This window comes from Pseudochaenichthys georgianus, chromosome 20 (genome assembly GCF_902827115.2).
Source record: "Pseudochaenichthys georgianus chromosome 20, fPseGeo1.2, whole genome shotgun sequence".
NCBI lineage: Eukaryota > Metazoa > Chordata > Actinopteri > Perciformes > Channichthyidae > Pseudochaenichthys > Pseudochaenichthys georgianus.
This window is the reverse complement of record NC_047522.1, coordinates 9,707,586-9,726,595: the sequence shown is the minus strand read 5'-3', so window position 1 is coordinate 9,726,595 and position 19,010 is coordinate 9,707,586. Positions and strand designations below refer to the sequence as shown.

The window sequence follows — 19,010 nt, the reverse complement described above, 5'->3', positions numbered from 1 at the left end:
GTACTGAAAATGACCAAAAGCTGTACAGTATAGGACTCTAGTCTAATGTAGTGCAATTATGTTATTTAAATGATCAAACCAACCTTACCGCCATATTGGCTAATTCATTAGAAAAAACAAAGGAATTAAAAAGATTTGAGTTAGTATAAAAAAGTCCAATTCACACACTGCAGATACATGATACGTTGTTTTTGGTAGTATGCAGTTTGCACTAGGAATAGTTACAACCAGAAACGTCACAATGTTTTAAAATGTTGTCATAACAGAGGGGTCATTAGATATATACTGTATGTAACTTGACATGTATCTTTTGTTTAAGTACATGTGTTATTCAATTGAGTCTCTTTCTGTGCTTTAATGACATTTTACAGGCAGAGAAGAGAGAGTATTTTGTGACTGCTTTCTGTATGTTGTGACAGGTGAAGGGAGTGCTGCTGTACCTGCAGATGTCTTTACAGTGCCGGGCTTCTTCTCCTCTCCTGGTTTGCTGTCTGTCTTGGAGGCTAAACAAACACATGGTGATGCACAAAAGCACAGAGATAAAATGACTGAGCATCAACACCTTATGTGTGTACAAGAATCTGTGTGTGCATCTCTGTCATACCCAGAGGCTTTCTGGCTGCGGTGGTAGGAACGGTGCGAGTAGACGCTGTCGTGCGCACTGATGAAGCGGTTTTATTGGCTGCTGTGGTAGCAGTTCCATTTTTGGTAGCAGTTGTGGAGCCTGTTGAGGAGGCAGTGCTAGGCTTTGGCACAAGGGGGCGCCTCTCTGTGGTTGTCTGAGGAGAGGGAGACAAATAAAAACACCAGGCAGGGATGTCAGGTGAGGAAGATTTATGAATGAAAGCATTTTCAGCATGAGCAAATGCTACAAATCGATCAAAAACCATCAACAACAAATCATATTGTGTTAGCGCTAACATGAGTAATAAAACATACATCTGTAAATGATATACTATCTTGTATTTACTTGCAATATTTTAACTATTTGATCTGTTTTATTGTGTTGCACTGTTGGAGGAGCATGTGACCTAAGATTTTCATTGATATACACTGTAGCTATGTACACATGACAATAAAAGCCTTGAATCTTATGTATATACAGTATATTATAAGCCTATATTCCTGCTACTGCGGTATCTTTGACCTTTTTAAAGAACATTTTAATTATCCAGGATTGTGTATATTGTTTATAGCTATTGATATACTATTTTTCATTTTCATTTTAGTTTTAATAACTTTTCCACTTTTAAGTATCTGTGTTTTACTGTTGAGCACACTGGTCCTGTAATAAATGTTGTTTGTCTGGCTCCTGCCATGAGCTCAGTGACTTTACAGAGGAATTCAGGTCAAAAAAGTGCGTGATACATGTACAGTAGACACTACTTGACGATTGCACACAACATTCAGCAGCAGATTTCCCCTCATAACCCTACGATGATGCCACGCTCCACATACAGCTGAGCCATCCTGCAACAAGCTAGCCGCTCTGCACTGAGTCACCCTGCAGCCCTGAGCGCCGGGAGGCTAAATAAAGGCTGCTAATCCTTCCGTTGTGGTGTCACACTGGTTGTAGTTAAGAAAAGGTAACCGAGCACGCATTGAAAAGGGGACATAAAGTTATCAGTGACTGTACTAACAAAAAGTCAACTTCATAGATTTGAGCTTGAAGCAGACAAGACCTGCAGCCCTATTAATATAATATTTATACAGTGACAAATCCCTCATAAAAACAACACATTTTAAGGGCATATTCATCTGTTTTAGAGACAAAATGCCCCCATGCATGAAATGAACCAGGAACGTTGCATTATGGTGGTAAATGATCCAGAATGCTGTGCAGAAATCAAATGCAAAGATATAATAATTTATAATAATAATATCATTTATAGAGTGTTGATAAGCAAGCAATGACATTTTTTTGTGTTACTATGTACTAATGTTGACAAAACTACAAGCTAAGAATCTGTCCTGGAGCATTCAGTCATTCCGCATGGTCTTCCTCAGCAGGTGAATTTGATATCAGTGAACATTTACATGTTTGTGTGCACTTTAGGACTTTTTAGGACTCATGTATTAGGTTAATTGAGTATCTGTATTGAACTAACAGGGATTCAAAGCCCTTAAAGTCAGGTGCTACAAATTTAAATCTACTCAATGGAACTTGTGTTGCCTTTATTTCGTTACCTACGGTTTCCAAGGTCATTAAGATGTTTTCAATCACAAAATGTACTTATACTTAATATCATAATTATAAGCCATCAATAGAAACAGCAGTTGTGGAAACACCATAGTGGATGTTTACTGTATCCTCGCCTACAATAATACATGCTTTTATGGACCTTTACTTGACTGATTGTTGCCACACAATGTTAATTACTTCACTATTAAAATGGAAGGCTTATCAGAAAATGAAAAACTCATGAGCCTTTTGTTATGACTTTGTTATGTCTGTTGTTTCAAGTTTGTAAAAGCATGTGAGATGGAGAAGAATAAACAGCGACTAAAGGCATCTTAAAGACAACATGTTTCCATTTTAGCTTCGACATGATACATCAATTAATACATCTACTCGTGAAAAACATCAGCTACAACTTATAAACTAATTGTAAATATAATGTATGCACCTTGTACTGCTCACCCTCAATATGCACCCTTTGATCGGGATTCATCAGATTTCCCTTCAATAGTGTTTTATTGTCACAGTTGATAGATTTTTTATCTCCACGGTCTACTGTATATTTTCTACTTTTTAATGCTGTTTAAATTAAATTTTGAGATGTTTAAATGTCTAGTGTTGTTTATTTCTACTCTTTCATTTTTACTTGAGTGCAATGCCTTGTTTTGTTGTTTTCTATGCTGCTGCGACGCAAACATTTCACAATTTGGGACCAATAAAGTACCTCTTATCTTAATCTTTTTGAAATACTCAATTGTGAGTCTGTTTTAAAATGCATGACGTACTAGGACCAGATGTTCAGAAACTTGATTTTGTGAGCCACAAATGAACAAAAGCTACGCATGTAACCATGGTTAACAATGGTTGGTTAGCGTCTTTATCCTTGATCCAAACCCATCAGATGAAAGTCTCCGTGACTCATTCTGCATCCTTTGACGGACACCCTGTCAGCTGAATCTTACCTTGGGCCTGACATCACGTGCAGTGGTGGAAATGGAGGATGCAGGGCGGCTGGTGGAAGTGGTGGAGAGCCGCTTTGCACCAACAGCTGCTGTGGTTGGTGCCTTGGCTGTGGTTGTTTTTCTATCTAAGATGGAGGTGTTGGTGGAGGAGGATGAAGGGCGCTTAGGAGTGGCTGTGAGTGGACCACCAGTAGCCGATGTACTTGGGCGTGTTTTAGCAGCTGCGCTCAGTTTGGTTGCCCCGACAGCAGGCTGATGACCAAAACATTCAGTAGCAATGGAGGGCAAAATAAGGAGGGAAAGCAAAGGAAATAAACCATAAGGAAAATGGAGGATAAAAACTATGCAACAAAAGCAGCATTATACTCAGGAATGATAAATTAAAATGTAGGAACATAATAAAAAGTATTGGGTTCCACAGTTACCTTTATGACCTTCCATACTGCACTAATACAGTAGGAATAAAGAAGCAGTAGCAGAAGCTTTAGCAGCATGCACGATGAATGGCTTTTTTCGTGATTTAAACCCACCCTTAAAATCATGCTTGATTTCCGAATTACATATTGTCCATCAATTAAACATTACAAGAAAAAAGTGAACCACCGCATATTCAAGATAATATATTATAATCATATTTTAACTAGGGTGTAAAAACAAAGCAAATCAAAGTGTGTATGGATTCATCAAATACCTGATTCCAGTAACATATTTTCTTTAAATACAGTGCAAATTGCAAACAAAGTAATTATGTAAGACCATTTTCATATATGTATTTACTCAAGTGTGGCTGTGAGTTTTTGAACAGTCTGACTGTCAGCGTCAAGAACGTTTGTATGTGTATAAAATGTTAATGAATAATAGATAACATTATTGATAATATTATATGTGTTCACTAGTTTTAGATACATTTATAAACAGGGTTAAACCTGATGTGTAAAGGACTGGTTTATCTAAAGCCAGTTGAGTAGCACTTGAAATGTTTTAGCTCGATGAAACCTGATGTACTTATATGATTCTGTTTTCTTCAAGTTTGTATCTTGTTGGTCGAACGCACTTATTGTACGTCACTTTGGATAAAAGCGTCAGCTAAATGCAATGTAATGTAATGTAATAATAGCCGTACAAACAGTAAAACATGTACAAATCTATAAAATCAAGCCAATAAATAAACACCCGTGTTCTGCTTTTTCTAGTAACTTTCTCATCACTTATAAATGCACATAATTGATAGAATTTAACTTTGTAAAGGTACAACCTCAAACACCACCTGGACTGATGCAAGACAACTGGAAAAAGCGTGGTTTACCAGGAAAAACAGTTGTCATGTTGAGTGTTCTACTCTACCTTATAACTCATTGTGTCCATCATGACAATGTGGAGTTATAAACTGTCCTGCATCTGCTCGCCATAGAAGACAAACCGTGTCTGTATCATTTCTTACATAGGAGCAAGTTTTAGTCTGGTGTGTCAAAATAGGGTATCAGTCTCAGCCATGGTTGTTTTGAGTATAGACTCTATGGCTCGTATCTGTGTGTCAGTGCGTCGGGGGGGGGGTCCTACCTTGGGTTTCTTGTCTGCCAGGTCTCTGCTCAGTGGGGCGCTGCTTCCATTCGTAGCAGGTTTTGCTTTTTTGGCCTTGTCTCCTACATCTGTTTTTGCATTCTTGTCCTTCTTATCATCCTTTTTCTCCAGAACCTTCTTGCTGGCCTGTATTTTGTCCTGCTTCTCTTCCTTATCGCTCTTCTTCGTTGGTGTTTCTACCTTGTCGTCTTTTTCTGTCTTCTTGGCTTTGTCTGCCTCTTCTTTCTTGGTGTCTTCCACCACAGGGGACGTCTTTGTCTCCACGTCAGCCTCCTTCTCCAGCTGGTCGGGTGTCTGCAGTTGTTCTGGGGTCTTCTCCATTTTGTCCATCTGCTGCTCTTTGCCATCCTTCATCTCGGTTTTCTCATTCTTCTCTGTGTTTTTATTCTCAGTCTTCGCTTCCATTTTGGACTTTTCATTTTTGTCCACATTCTCCGTCACTTCTACTTTCCTCTCTGCTGCTTCTGTCACCTTTACATTCTCTGTCTTGTCGTCTTTCGCTGTCTTTGCCAATCTATCTGGTGATTCTTCAACCTTGTTCATTTTATCTTCTTTTTCCTTCTGTTGCATTGGCTCCACTTTCTCTGTCTCTTTCTTTCTTTCTTCTTCCACCTTTTCTGCCTCTGTCACCTTCACTTTGGCAGTCTCTTTCTCTGCTTTAACCTTTTCTTCCCCCTTTATTTTGTCCTCTTTCTCCTTCACCTTTTCTGCCTCTGTCACCTTCACTTTGGCAGTCTCTTTCTCTGCTTTAACCTTTTCTTCCCCCTTTATTTCGTCCTCTTTCTCCTTCACCTTTTCTGCCTCTTTCTCTTTTTGTGTCTCCGTTTGTTTTTCCTTCTCCATGTCTTTCTCTGCTGGAGTATCACTGAATTCCACCTTCACGCTTTTACGCTCATCTTTATCCAGAGGATCGAACAGGTCCACCTTCTTTACATTGTCCTCCATCTTCTCTCCAATCTTTGCCTTCTCCATCTTGTCCGATTTTACTGGGGGAAAAAAAGTAAATTAAATTAGAAATGTCATAATTAAATTGGTCTACAATTCATAGTTCTTCAACAACTAAATAAGTTGAAAACCAACAAACTCATTCTGGAAGTGATTTGTTCATAAACATCTTATTTTTCGAACACTAAGAGGATTTAGAAATGCCTTAACATTGGATAGGAAAGGACCATTTTGTCTGCACAGAACCCTTTAAGTCTCTTTGCAGTTTTCCTGCACGGTTCACTGAAGCAATACTTGTCTCTCCCCTGTGGAGAACGACAAGGTGTGTAAAGTGACTCAGTAAAGATATAACACTCTCCTCGGCATTCAAGCATTTCAAATGTGTTTTTATAAAAGGCCACAATAGGTGAGATTGCTACAACATCCTCTCTCATTCATCTTTCCTGTTTTTCACAATCTGTCCTCCAATCTCTTCTGTCAAATACCATCTGATGAGACAGAAATAGCCTATAATGAAAACGATCTCTTCCTGTTGCCTAGGCAGCCATACCAAGCAAGGATGCAGATGCAAGCAGTACAACATGCATCCATAGGACTCATCAAATCATCTCTAGATCAGGATGTCCATGAAGCCTGAATTCAATGCACAGGACATCACATACGTTTCAATGATAACACATCTGTTTGTTCCTGAACAAAAAACAACACACTCATTTTAGACAAAATACTACGAGTCTAGATGATGTTGCTGACCTGCTAAACCAAATGTCATGCAATATAAACAAGGGTAAAATAAGCTATTTCTGTCGTGTTGATTAATTGAATGAAAGCATCATATGACCTCAGGTGATGATGACCTAACGGTGGAGCTGAGCACGGTCAAAGATACTGACTGGCTGTGTCTATGTTAAGGAGCTGGATCCTTTAATGTTCACTGCAACAGAGTTAATAGCAGTGTATACTGTGCGATCTTCATAATCAACATACCTGTCACATCAATGTCACACATACCCTTGCAAAACCTCATGTAGGTACCATCTTTTGTCAGCCTATATTTGTTTACTTTTTGGTGTATGGGCATGTTGCTGAAGTTTGCTGAATTAGCTGATAGCAACGTATTTTTCTTGGATTCCTAAACTGATTTATGGACATTTAGTTGAGAAATAATCCTTGGAAACTAAACTAAACACACACTGAATCTATGGTTGTGGAATGAAATTGTGGCTATTAAGCTCTAAGGTGTAGTGGTCTCTATCAACCTTGTATCACAGCCACTACTGCTTTGACTGCAATATGTGTTGATTAGTGGCTAAATTCAACAAGCAAAACCACATACGAACATTGCTGTTTTCAGATGTCTTTCTGAAAATGTCCCAATAAGTCTGACTAATCAGGAGGTGTATTAACATGTCTGATTCTCTTACCGCCTCTGTTTCTTGCCCTGTCAGCTATTAGCTATTTACTTGGCAAGTACAATTTCATTACAAACAGGACTAATCTCCTAGACTATCAAAATAAAAACTTGTAATAAATTCACATAATTAAAATGCTGACATCAGTACGCCCGTTTGTGTACTGATGCCCACCCCATAGGTATCGAAATGGTGCTGATCAACAGGCAGAATAGCATTTCCTATCAACTCTTACATTTCTCTTTCAGGCTTCATTACCAACAGTAGCAAACAGAATATGAGACAGATAAAGATGAAGAAACCCAGGGACTACGGACATGACTACTAGGTGTTTCATTAGCACATCAGCTCTTCACCAATCCTTGACCTCACAGCAGATTCATCATAAACACTATTGGACACAATTATTGATTCTCACTCCCACTCACTTCAGTGACCTTGCGTGTTTCCTGTTATTTTTAGGCAAATGATCGGATAATTGACGTCAGAGGACTTCGAAAAAGGAGCATGATGATAAACGAAAGAGCAGGAGTTGCCTTTGATTCGGGAGAAAGCGTGGGAAATATTGATTAGCAGATATAGAGGTAAGTGGGAAGGGGAAAGAAATAATAAGTAGGAAGACTTTTGCAAAGGCATCAAAGTGGAAAACAGAAGGAGTGATTTGGAATGGTTATGCGTTCCCTTTCTTATCTATTTTTTTTTTATTAGCTTCTATTTTATAGCTACTTAGGAAAATGGTACCATGCCCATTATGACCATTAAAAAACACAAGGGACTAAAAGAGATGTAAGGAGGACATGGCAGGGAATGAAGGTAACAAGACAAGGGAATTGGGACGTAAGTCAGATTCAATGACTTTGTTAGCTTATATAACATACAGCAACCCCAGACCTGAGCCAGTCACAGACATCAGACCACCCAGAGTGAACCAATAGGTAAGTAGATAAAAGAAGGAAACGAGTGACCTGAATACAATGAGACAGCAGTGTGACAAGACAAAGGAAAAGGAACAAGAGGAATGGGAGTAATGAAAATAAACAAACAAGGCCTTCTTTTTCTAAACAGTACACAATGAGATCCTGTAATCAGGGCAGATATCTGAGATCAGGGCAGACATCTGAAAGCCAATGGTAGTGGTTTCCTTTAAGCAAACAGTGGGAGGTGATACCCAACCTACACACTCACACACTCTTTCAAGTGGGATTTTTCTCACAATACTCTTTTACGCATGTTGGTATTGCACCTGCACTTTGTTGGCCACTGTTTATATTGTTATCGAGATGTCACAATTGATAGGAAATCCACATTTGTGTCTTTCTTTCTATCTGCTTTTTACAAAATGCTGCAACTTCTATTCCCATTTTCTCATATTTCACTATCAAATTCTAGCAAAAAATGTGATGAGAAATCACTAAAGCCAAAGGAGAATATTCGGGAATGACAGCTATTACAAGAGCTCAATGTGTGACGTGATAGCAGTTGGACTATCCAGAAAAAAGGAGAGGAAATGGGAAAACGCAATATTTTCCCCTCATCAAATATTGACAAGGCTTGTGATTGGAAGCATCAATCACAGTGTGCCTTGGGGGTGTAGGTTGGCATTACTGAGGGACATATTCCATGAGAACAAGCTGCTACAATGGAGGTCAAGGAAGATGTTAGTGCTAACTCTATATTACTAAGGAAGTCATGACGATTGAAATTGCACCTGAAATCATCTTTGTTGTCAAAACCCACCATCATATGGAAATAATGTTTTGCACCACCATTAAAGCATGGGGGGAAAAGCCCTCCCTAACGGCTTTTTTGGATCTCGACCTGAAGCATTAGCGGAGCCACTGAAGCTCCAGGATTGCCCGGGGTTACCAACCTCTTTTATAATATATAGCTCAGGAGGGCAGAGAACAATGAGCTTCTGGGTGAAGTGAGCCAATTAATTGAAAGGTTTCATTAGCATAATGATAACACTTACAGCTCATTTAGGGACGTTAAGCCTGGACTCTCCTGAAGAGCACCGCCTTAACTCAGTTTTTTTCTTACTCATATGGTAAAATATGCAAATTCTACCCTCTCATTAAAAAAAAAAAATGTTTTATGATGCCTCGTCATTTTTTGAAATGTAGGACAAGTAAGAATGTCGGTGAAGCAATAATTATGATTAAATTACTTGAATGTGAAACATAGGCATACATTTAAGAATGTCTTCTATTATCTTCTTAGTGGGTTAATGACTTTTTGCATTACACTGACCTATAGTGTTTAGAGCTTAATAAGGTGCTTCCTCAACATTGAAAGTACTTTAGTGAAATGCACTTGAAAAATAATATGATCTTTCAGGACTCTAAAGCAAATAAGCAATGTTCAAATTAAATCTGACCAAATGAAGTTTCAATTAATCCTTATTACACTATTCGGGACCAAATTCTAAAACCTTCATTTGGCTCCTCAAGTTAATTATGTAAATCAGCTCTCACAGACACTCTGATCAAAACCCTTTGCTTCACACACTTGAAGCTCTCTGGCTGAGTGGAGTTTGTTAGAATTGACAACACTCTCAGTGAAGTGAAAGCTACACTCCACCACTGCCCTTTGGTAGCACATCAAACACAGTAGACCATTTAAAGTGGTTGTGAAGTGGTTACAGATTAGAAAGTGGACTTGGTGGTTTAATGTCCTATCTGAAGTGTGAGACCCTCTGTTTGGCTGTCTAATAAAGACTCACTGGCAGCACAGTTATTAGTCTGCAGTGTGTAATGAACCCTTTAAACCATTAGCTATATTTGTTTGGTTAACACACCATTTATGTAAAGCCGTATGGCAGAGGCTGTGCATGTCTTATCTGGCCAAACTATGTATCGATGATTTCAGGATAATTTTTTTAAAAGTATAGTGAGGATACTTTGAATTGTATTGAATATACAGTATGTATGTGTATATATATATATATATATATATTTGGGGTATATATATATATTTTGTGATGCTGAAGAAAACACACAATTCAATGTTTCTTTTTTTCCCTAATCCTATTTCTTATTTTTCAAATCTGCTTATCATCGTTTCCCACAACCTCTCTATAGAGATGGAGAGTTAGTGCAAAGCCATCATTTGACGCTCATAAAACAGCCATTCATGCATTGCCTACACTACTTTGCAGTCTTGGAAAACTCCTGATCATGTTTTTTTCAAGGAACCAAGAAAACATCATGCATTTTATGATTTGTTTCACTGTGAATATAAAATGTTTTTACACAACAACAGGAGCAACAGCAATATGTCAACGTGGCAGGATGACCTTGCCACAGGCTGTTGTTTAAACCTTAGGGGGCAAAAACAAAACAAAAGAGACCATTGCTCCTTTAATTCTCCAGTGGCAAGGCTGAAAGCCTCTGCCACCCTTGGCTTTGTGGCTGGTGGTTACAAACAACCATGGCGTGCAGGAGAGAGGAAAAGAAAGAGACAAAAGAATGGAAAAAGCACTAGAGAGAAAAAGTGTGAGATGGACACAAAGTGAAATAAAAATAAGTCATTGCAGAAAGCACCACCATACTGGGCCACACTTCCCAGTCAGTAACCCCATTTTGACTCAGAGGCATCATTCAACATGACCCATCTTGCTCTGCCTATCTTCAGCAAGAATCTAATGAGCAATCAGAGCAACAGAAAGAAAGAAGTAACGAGAAGCTGGCTTGAATACAAACTGAAAATGATGGAAGCATGGACAAAATGATGGAAGCATGGACTATGAGAAAAAAACTAGGTTGGACAAATCCTCCATAAGCTGGAATGAGCTCTGTTACCCTGACCCTGCATGTAAAAGTCAGCTGGAGAGTCCGCTACTAAACGACCTCAAGCTGCAAGCATATTGTGCTGCAAACACACATCTGTATGCACATCATCAGACACACCCTGTCGCACATTGTCCATAAATGCAAAAAAGAATATAATACTGTTGTACCAGTGTTCACACACATTGATCCATTCACACATTCTGTACAGTTTTGTGACTGACCTGTATCTAAAATTGGCATGCAGTGTTTGACCAACACAATGAGACAGATACTACCATCGTGGAATGTCAAGTAGCCCGCGGGGGGCTGTTCTATTGCCGTCGACTTCTCTCAGCTTTACATTCTTTCTCTTTCGCTCTCCCGTCTTTCTCTTGCTGTCTGACACCCCTCCTTTCAGTCTGCCGCTGCAGCTATTTCTAACCCAAAGCCATTTGCAAGCTAAAACCAGGAAACCAAGTCCGGTTTGAAACTAACTGCCAGTAAATGAAGGATTTGCAAAATTAATGAACAATCACTGCCTTTAGCAATAGACCAATACACCCACAACCTATAGTATCTTTGCACTTGTAGAACCCACAACATTTAGTTTAAATATTTTTCTCACCTTAAAATAAGTCCTCAACGATAAAGGAAACACTGAGATGCTTGATCAACACGTCCTCTTTTTATTTGGCTTAACCTAGTTCCCTGCCTGCATGCTGCACCTACTTCAACTCAACAGCTTCAAACCCTTTTTCTTGGTGTTCTGCAGTTGTCAAGGATGAATAACATCAATGGACTTCCGTACCACTTTCATAGGAAGAGACCATAGTTTCTAAGATTTAGGTTGAAAACTCAGCCGTGCATTGTACCTGGATTGTTTAAAATTACCAGACTGACTGATCAGACAATTGTCTGACCGATCAAGTAATACATTACATGTTTATATCCACAGAGCTTTCCACAAAAGTCTTTGTAATATATACATAGCACTATCCGGAAACCTTTAGCAGTACTGTGACCAGTACATGCTTAACCTACAAAGTCTATTTCACCATATCAGCATGTTTGCCACTCAGCCTCAGATAGTTGGAGATCCAACACAATTAAAATTGCGAGACAGCAAACATGACCTCCACCTACCATCTGCTGTGATGAAGGGGTTAGTGTTGGAGTTTAAGCCAAGGCTAGAAAAGCCACCAGTAGCAAGGTCACCACCAATGTCCCATGTAGATGTGTTGCCAGCTTCAAAGTCTACATCTGCACTAGTGTTGAGATAAGTATTTGCTTCATTGCCATCAAACTCAGCACCTTTAGACACTTCAGATTTGGGATCAGTTTTCCCTTCAGTGTTTGACTCTACAGGCAGAGAAGAACTGGTACCGCTGAACCCCTTGGGGCTGAGGGGCACTGAAAGCACAATGCCACCTGGCTTCTTCTCCATCTTAGAGCCCTCCACTGATGCCTCTACTGGTGACAGAGGGAAGCCAGTATTGCAGTCCTTCAGCTGTGGGAATGGGGAGAGGCTGAGGCGAGGCTCAGGTGGGGACTGCCTCAGGTCATTTTGCGTGGCGCCCGCTGCTGAGAGGGTGGGCAAAGGGGTCTGGGGCTGATCTTCGGCGACAGTAAGCGAGCGCTTCATGGAGTGTGGTGAACGACGTGGACCACCCATGGGTAACACCAGCTGGTCTATTCCGGCCTCATCTCCACTTGGGTACTTATCAGGTAGTTCAAGACTGGTTGGTACCAATAGGTGGGAAGATTCTGACATTGCGCGACGCATAGCCTTCCTCTGTTGCTCAGCTCGCCCCATAAAACAGGGCTCCAACTCTTCATCCTCTTCTTCTATCTCTTCCTCCTCACTGTTGTCCCCCGAAGAGCCCTCTGATAATTGTTGGGCCCCAAGGGCTGCCCCGGCTCCAGCCAAAACCTCATCGCCCGTCTCCAAAATGTTGTCTTTGACAACTCCAATGACACAGTAGTTAGGGGCCACTTGGGGCATGGCAACCTTCGGACTATATTCAGCAAAACTGGAGTGGTTCCATGGTTCAGATGGTAAGTCACCATCTACTGGGCTAGCTTCCATCAGTGAGACTCCAATTTGGTGTGTAGGAATAGCACCAATGGGTGATGACAGCTCCATACGCCTGGCTGGAGATCCAGGAACTGGTGGCAGGGAGACATTGCTGATACCGCCACATCCTAGGGCAGAGGGTAGTCTGCCTGGGAAAGCTGGGGAGGGTGAAGGGGAGGAAGATAGAGGGCTGTCTGGGCTTTCCCCTGCACTGCCCAGTGATGCGTTACCAAGCGAGGTGCTTCCAGAGATGCCCCCAACCCTGCCCTGCACCTTCAGCTCCGCATCCATGCTGCCCCTGCCAGGCTGCTCGAAGAAGCACAGCTTGTCTTCATCTGTCAGTCCAGTCGGTGTCAGAGCCCCGACACCTACCATCAAGCCCCTCTGGGGGCCCATATCCATGCCTAAGGGGGGCTGCCAATCCCAGCTCTGAGCTGGCCCGGTGGGCGCCAGGGACGGCACCTTACACAGCTCACTGTACTCTGAGAAAGGAGAGCCAGGCTGCTGATTGGAGAGAGAAGACATGTTGTCTCTCCTTTTTTTCTGTTCCTTCCCCTTCCTTTGTTTCACAGGCTGTCTTTGTCTCAGTATTAGGTGTTTAAAGGCAATCTTCACCACTTATCTTCCCTTCTCTCCTTCTTTCCTTTGTTGTCCTGTGCTGTTGTTCTTTTTTTGTTCAGTCTCTCAGGTGTGCTCTGTGTATGCGCGTGGAGTCTCTTGTGCTGAGCCTTCCGCTCTGAACTCAAACACACACTGAGCGTGAACTGCATGTACAGATCTCTCCCCTGTTCCCCTCCCTCTTTCTCTCTCTCTGTTTGGTTCACTCACTGATTAGTACAGTAGTCATGTGACCCAGTTGTGGTTTTCAATTGGCTGCTAACAGAACTCAGATTCCACCCACTGTGGTGGAACGAGTAAGCCCCCTCCCCTCTAGTTTTTTCTTTCACTCCACATGTTGTCCCCCCAACCTCTTTCTTTCTCTCTTACGGAAAAAGTACAACGTGTACACACACACACACACACACACACACACACACACACACACACACACACACACACACACACACACACACACACACACACACACACACACACACACACACACACACACACACACACACACACACACACACCACACACACACACACACACACACACACACACACACACACACACACACACACACACACACACACACACACACACACACACACACACACACACACACACACACACACACACACACACACACACACACACACACACACACACACACACACACACACACACACACACGATGTTTTATAAGCATGCATGCATCCTACCAGAATAGACAACCTAAGCATGTGTGTATGTGCAAAACTACAACTGCACCCAGCCAGTCCAATCTAAGCATGGTATGAGAGAGAAGAAGAGGAGAAGAGGGGGTGTGGGATGAAGTGTTATAGAGGACAGGGATGAGGAGTAAAGCCTCTGGTAAAGAGACCTTGTTTCTTTCAGAATGCATCTGGTTACATGTTGAGAGGAGGACTCCGTAACCCCCTATATGATCGCATTCTTTGCAGACACGTTGATATTTAAATACAAAAAACACTTTTTGGTTATTACATATATGCAATGCCTCCACCAGTTTATCCACCTGGGTTACGATTTAGCCACGTAGCATGTAAGGAATATTCATTAAAGTCAGACATGCTCATACATGCACAAAGACAGTCACACACATATCATTCTGTATCGCTCCGACGGACACACCGAGTCGAGCCTGTAAGCATTTAACAGGAACTCAGCTTGTCGTGTTGCACAGAAACACTTTCAGTTCCATTGTTGTTATTCTGTCTTCCTGATCGCACCAAAGTTGTGATTTCGATTGGGTTACAGTGATTTACAGCAATATGGGGTGTTTCTAGAGTAACATGGGATAAGGAAACTTGCAACTGAAATCTGTCTGCTACAAAAACTGTAATCCAAAACACCATATTTTGACTAATAGTGGCTTTTTTAACTCAGTTATAGTAGATTTGATCATGTTATCCTTTTTTTTCTCATTCCTGTTTGAACTTGCACGTTTACCTATTATTTAGTGTCAATGCAACTTAACACTTTCTGCAAAGATTCTCACATTGAAAGCTTCAATATCAACACAAGGCACATCCACATCCACAGAATCCTTGCAGGTTCTGGGTAACAAAAATCTGTATTATATATTTAAATACAAATGTACTTGATAATTTCAGATAAGTTAAATAACATTACTCATAGTGAGACATAGATATATCTAAAAATCATGCCATTTGTGTGTTAAATATGTGCATCAGATGGTGTCAATATATAATTGTGTGATTTGAATCATTCGTAAACTGTCAGAGGGAATGTTCCATGTATATGGATCATCGGATGTATTTTAGGGAAAGGTCACTATGTGAAGAGAAAGCAAGGGATGGAAAGAGTGAGAGAGATTTGGTTTTTGTCCTAGGCTGAGCTTTGTGTGTGTGTGTGTTTCTGGCCAGTGCCAGTCAAAATGGCCGGCGGTTACAGGCGTTCCCTTGGTTGTCGGATTGGCTGGATGTCTGTCTGGAACAGTGATTTGTAAAAGGCAGACAGGCAAACAGGGACAGTGCGAGGAATGGCGGGACAGAGGGTGAGATGGGGATACAGGCAGATGAGGGCAGAAAGATGGAGGTAAAAGCAAATAATAGGTCTGACTGTTGACCAACTATGGGAGGAGAAGAGAAATAAAATAAAGATGTATTTAGGGCAGCCCGACAAGAGGCAGGACAGAATAGGGCGAATACAAATAAGGTATAAAAGCAGTAAGTAGGTGACGGATATAGAAGCAGGACAAAAACGGAAGATTGGAGTGTCAAGGGAGGGTGAACAAATAAGTTGAAGAAGAAAGGCAAATAGGGGAAAATTGAATAAAAAGGGCAATAAAGGAAGTGAGGGTGAACAGGAAAGCTGGACTTGAAGGAAGGTGGCAGCATTGGTGTGGGTGCACATGTCGTCCTGTGACACACCATGAACAGGACAGGACTAGGCTGAAGGGAACAATGCTTCTGTCTGGTCTGTCTAATGCATCATGCTATTTGCTCTAACAAACAAAAGCCTTTGAGAAGTTCTTTTTTCGCCTGCTTTAAGATGTAGAGGTTCTTTGGAGCAGTTGCACTGAATGTCAATGAAGTGCATTGAATGATATATCAATCCACACACACGTTTGTCCTTTCAGGGCCCTTTACATAAACAAATCCTATCTATACTATAAAACTTTACTAATTCCAGTGTCAATATCAAATCCATTTGAGCTATGCCAGAAACCTACAAAAATACAGGTTAGATTAGATAGATATATATATTTGTTATACTATCATATAAATAGATATATAATCCCATTCTTACCTGATAGGTTGTTATTATTTAATTTCCAGCAAGCCAAATATAGTACTTCCAATTCCAAATCAGTCTAACAATGTAATGGCATGGCAGAGAGATATTTTCTTGTTCCTCATGCGTTGAAGCCTGTTTAGGTTTTTAAGGGCTGAGCTTCTTTTGTATTTGTTTCGAGAGCTTTTCATCTGATTTACCATGTTCATGAAAACACAACATCATGTAGGACAACAAGATCCAGGAGTTGTTTTGGCAGAACCCAGTGAATGGTGGGACTTTGCTTCAGGCATGTGGCATTTCCATGAAGGTGCATGCAGGTTTGGTATTTTGGTGACCCACCATGAGCTTGACTTCCAGGAAGTGTCAGGCGATGTGCAGCAGGGGGTGTGTCAGTAACAATCAGGCAGCGGGTTTGCACTTATTGTTTGGGGCTAATGTTGTGTTTTCTCCATGTGATGCCTGTTTCACCAGGTCATCTTCAAAAGTTTTCCTAAGAATTTGGCGAATTATTTGGTGCAAAAAAAAGTACTGCATGCACATTCACTATTATATCAGGTGTGTGGGCCAAATAAAATATCTTTATCCTATTAGACATTTGTATTCAATTTGAATAAATAGCACACATATTCTAGAGTTATGGCCAGACAAAGTGACCTTGACGTTTGACCACCAAATACACATTTTCTAAATCAGTTCACCTTTCAGTCAAAGTTGACGTTTGTCACACACAACATTCACAAATATGGAATAGATCTAAAAAACGTAATGCCTCCGGCCACAACAGTTTTTGTCAAAATAAACGCCAGTTTATGCCCACCAATAAAGTATATCTGACACATTATGTGGTCAATGGGTTCAGGAGATTGGTGTCCGATCGATCGGCCGATACTCACTCTCTGCCGATCAATCGGTGCTCTCTAAAAATGCCGATCGCGAGAGCCGACCGCATGATGTAAAATGATGACATAAAATACATGACACTTTTCTCGGTGCGCGGCAAAACAAGCTCGCCAAAATGGCTTCACCAGACTGGCAGTATTTTAAGGTGTGCGAAAATGACATTAAAATAGCGGTATGCAACGTGTGTGAAGCAGAAATCCTGCAGCTCCACCCGCTATGACGGACCGGTGAGCGGAGCAACACACACACTAAGAGTTAGACCTAACACACTTAGCCATTTTATCTACCTCTGGAACAAGCTAAACTAGTTCTTCAATGTCGGGTCACTCATTACTGGATCAGTGAGCTGCATGAGATACTGACAGGCTGTCAGGAGAGAGAGAGGGGGAGAGAGGAAAAGAGAGCGCTTCCGCTAATTTCTCCCGTGTTATTACCCAAAGTTAATGTAAACTTGAATAATGTACTTAATTTGAATGTAATAATTATGTTGGTTGTTGTTTGTGGAAGCATCAGTAAATGAGCCACATTAACTGAGTTGTAAACATCACATGGAAGATCCCCATAGGCCGATACTGATTCCGGCGATCGGCCCCAAAATTGGCGATGAGGAGCATCCCTATTGTCCACCCATCAATCTATTTCAAACAGCTCGCCCACATGTTTGGACACCATTAAATGGTAGCCTGTCCCCACAGTTGGAAAACATGCCTGCCTACAGTCACATCCACTCCGGCCTGCTCCATTCCTCAAGACAGTCCGTCTTTTTGCATCACAAACCCTGATCCCTACATCACCAGACCAAAGTCACTGTCACTTTTACTTATCACACCTGCACAGGAAGACAGGGAGGCAGGTGTGGACAGACAGGTTGTTAGGTGGACACGTTGGCAGGTGGCAGAAGTTGGTTTGCTGTCTTTGCCTTTATTTTTCATTTTAAGTTTCCTCTTTCCCTGTCAGCTTGGCTTTTGTACACAACTGACACCAGAGTCCCATGGGGACAAACAACCCGCCAAATGGATGACCTCACCCTGTCTGACTGGTTGTCTGGCAAAGACACACATACACACACTATACAAAGTGTTATATAATCCCACTGAGTGACAGAAGTGTTGTGCCTAATGGCCCATGCAGACTACCAGGAAGGCATACGGCCAAACCAAAGCTGTGGCCTATAAAGGGCCACCTTTAAATGGCCTCAATGATTCAGGGTGAAAACTGATAGGAAACAGCTTTGTTTTGCACAAAATAACATTAAAGTTTATTAAATATACTGCCAGGTTCTTCTCTTGTATTGTGTTATATCAATACATCCATATCATTTATGATATTCTTGTCTTCACAATTTCACATTTAAGGTTTTTTATAACTTAACTCGTCAAGCTTTGTTGTCATGTCTTGTTTCTCCCCTTGTTCAGCCCACTTGTTTGTGTAATGAGGCTATGCTATACATTCCGGTGCAAGTCATTTATGATCTGTTGTCAATTTTAAAACTGCGGTACAGCTGGTCAGCTAAAAAAGTGAGGAATTCCTCTGCTCGGGCATAAATCAAGGGATTTTTTTTCTACATGCTCCTTCACCCTTGAAAGGCAGCAATAGAAAGAAGTAGTAATAATAGCTAGGTGTGATGAGAAAAGGCTTAACTCAGCAGGGGATGTTAGAGCAATGGATGATCGAAGGAGAGTCTTTAGTGTTGTCTATTTATAGCTCAATAGCATCTCCTTCTCAGCCCGTCACAACACCCCCATCCTCGCTAAACATCCATTGTTTCCTTCGTGGCCCTTCTTCCCTTTAGTCGCCAAAGCA

At 41.1% G+C, this 19,010-nt stretch overlaps 1 protein-coding gene across 1 annotated transcript in view; it reads right to left on the bottom strand.

Moving 5' to 3' along the window:
* LOC117465674 (microtubule-associated protein 4) overlaps window positions 1-19,010 on the bottom strand; it is a 116,813-nt gene that overhangs the window by 12,388 nt on the left and 85,415 nt on the right. Inside the window, 4 exon segments of the mRNA XM_034108636.2 lie at window positions 441-503; window positions 605-779; window positions 3,142-3,393; window positions 4,702-5,708. Coding sequence (XP_033964527.1) covers window positions 441-503; window positions 605-779; window positions 3,142-3,393; window positions 4,702-5,708 — 1,497 coding nt within the window.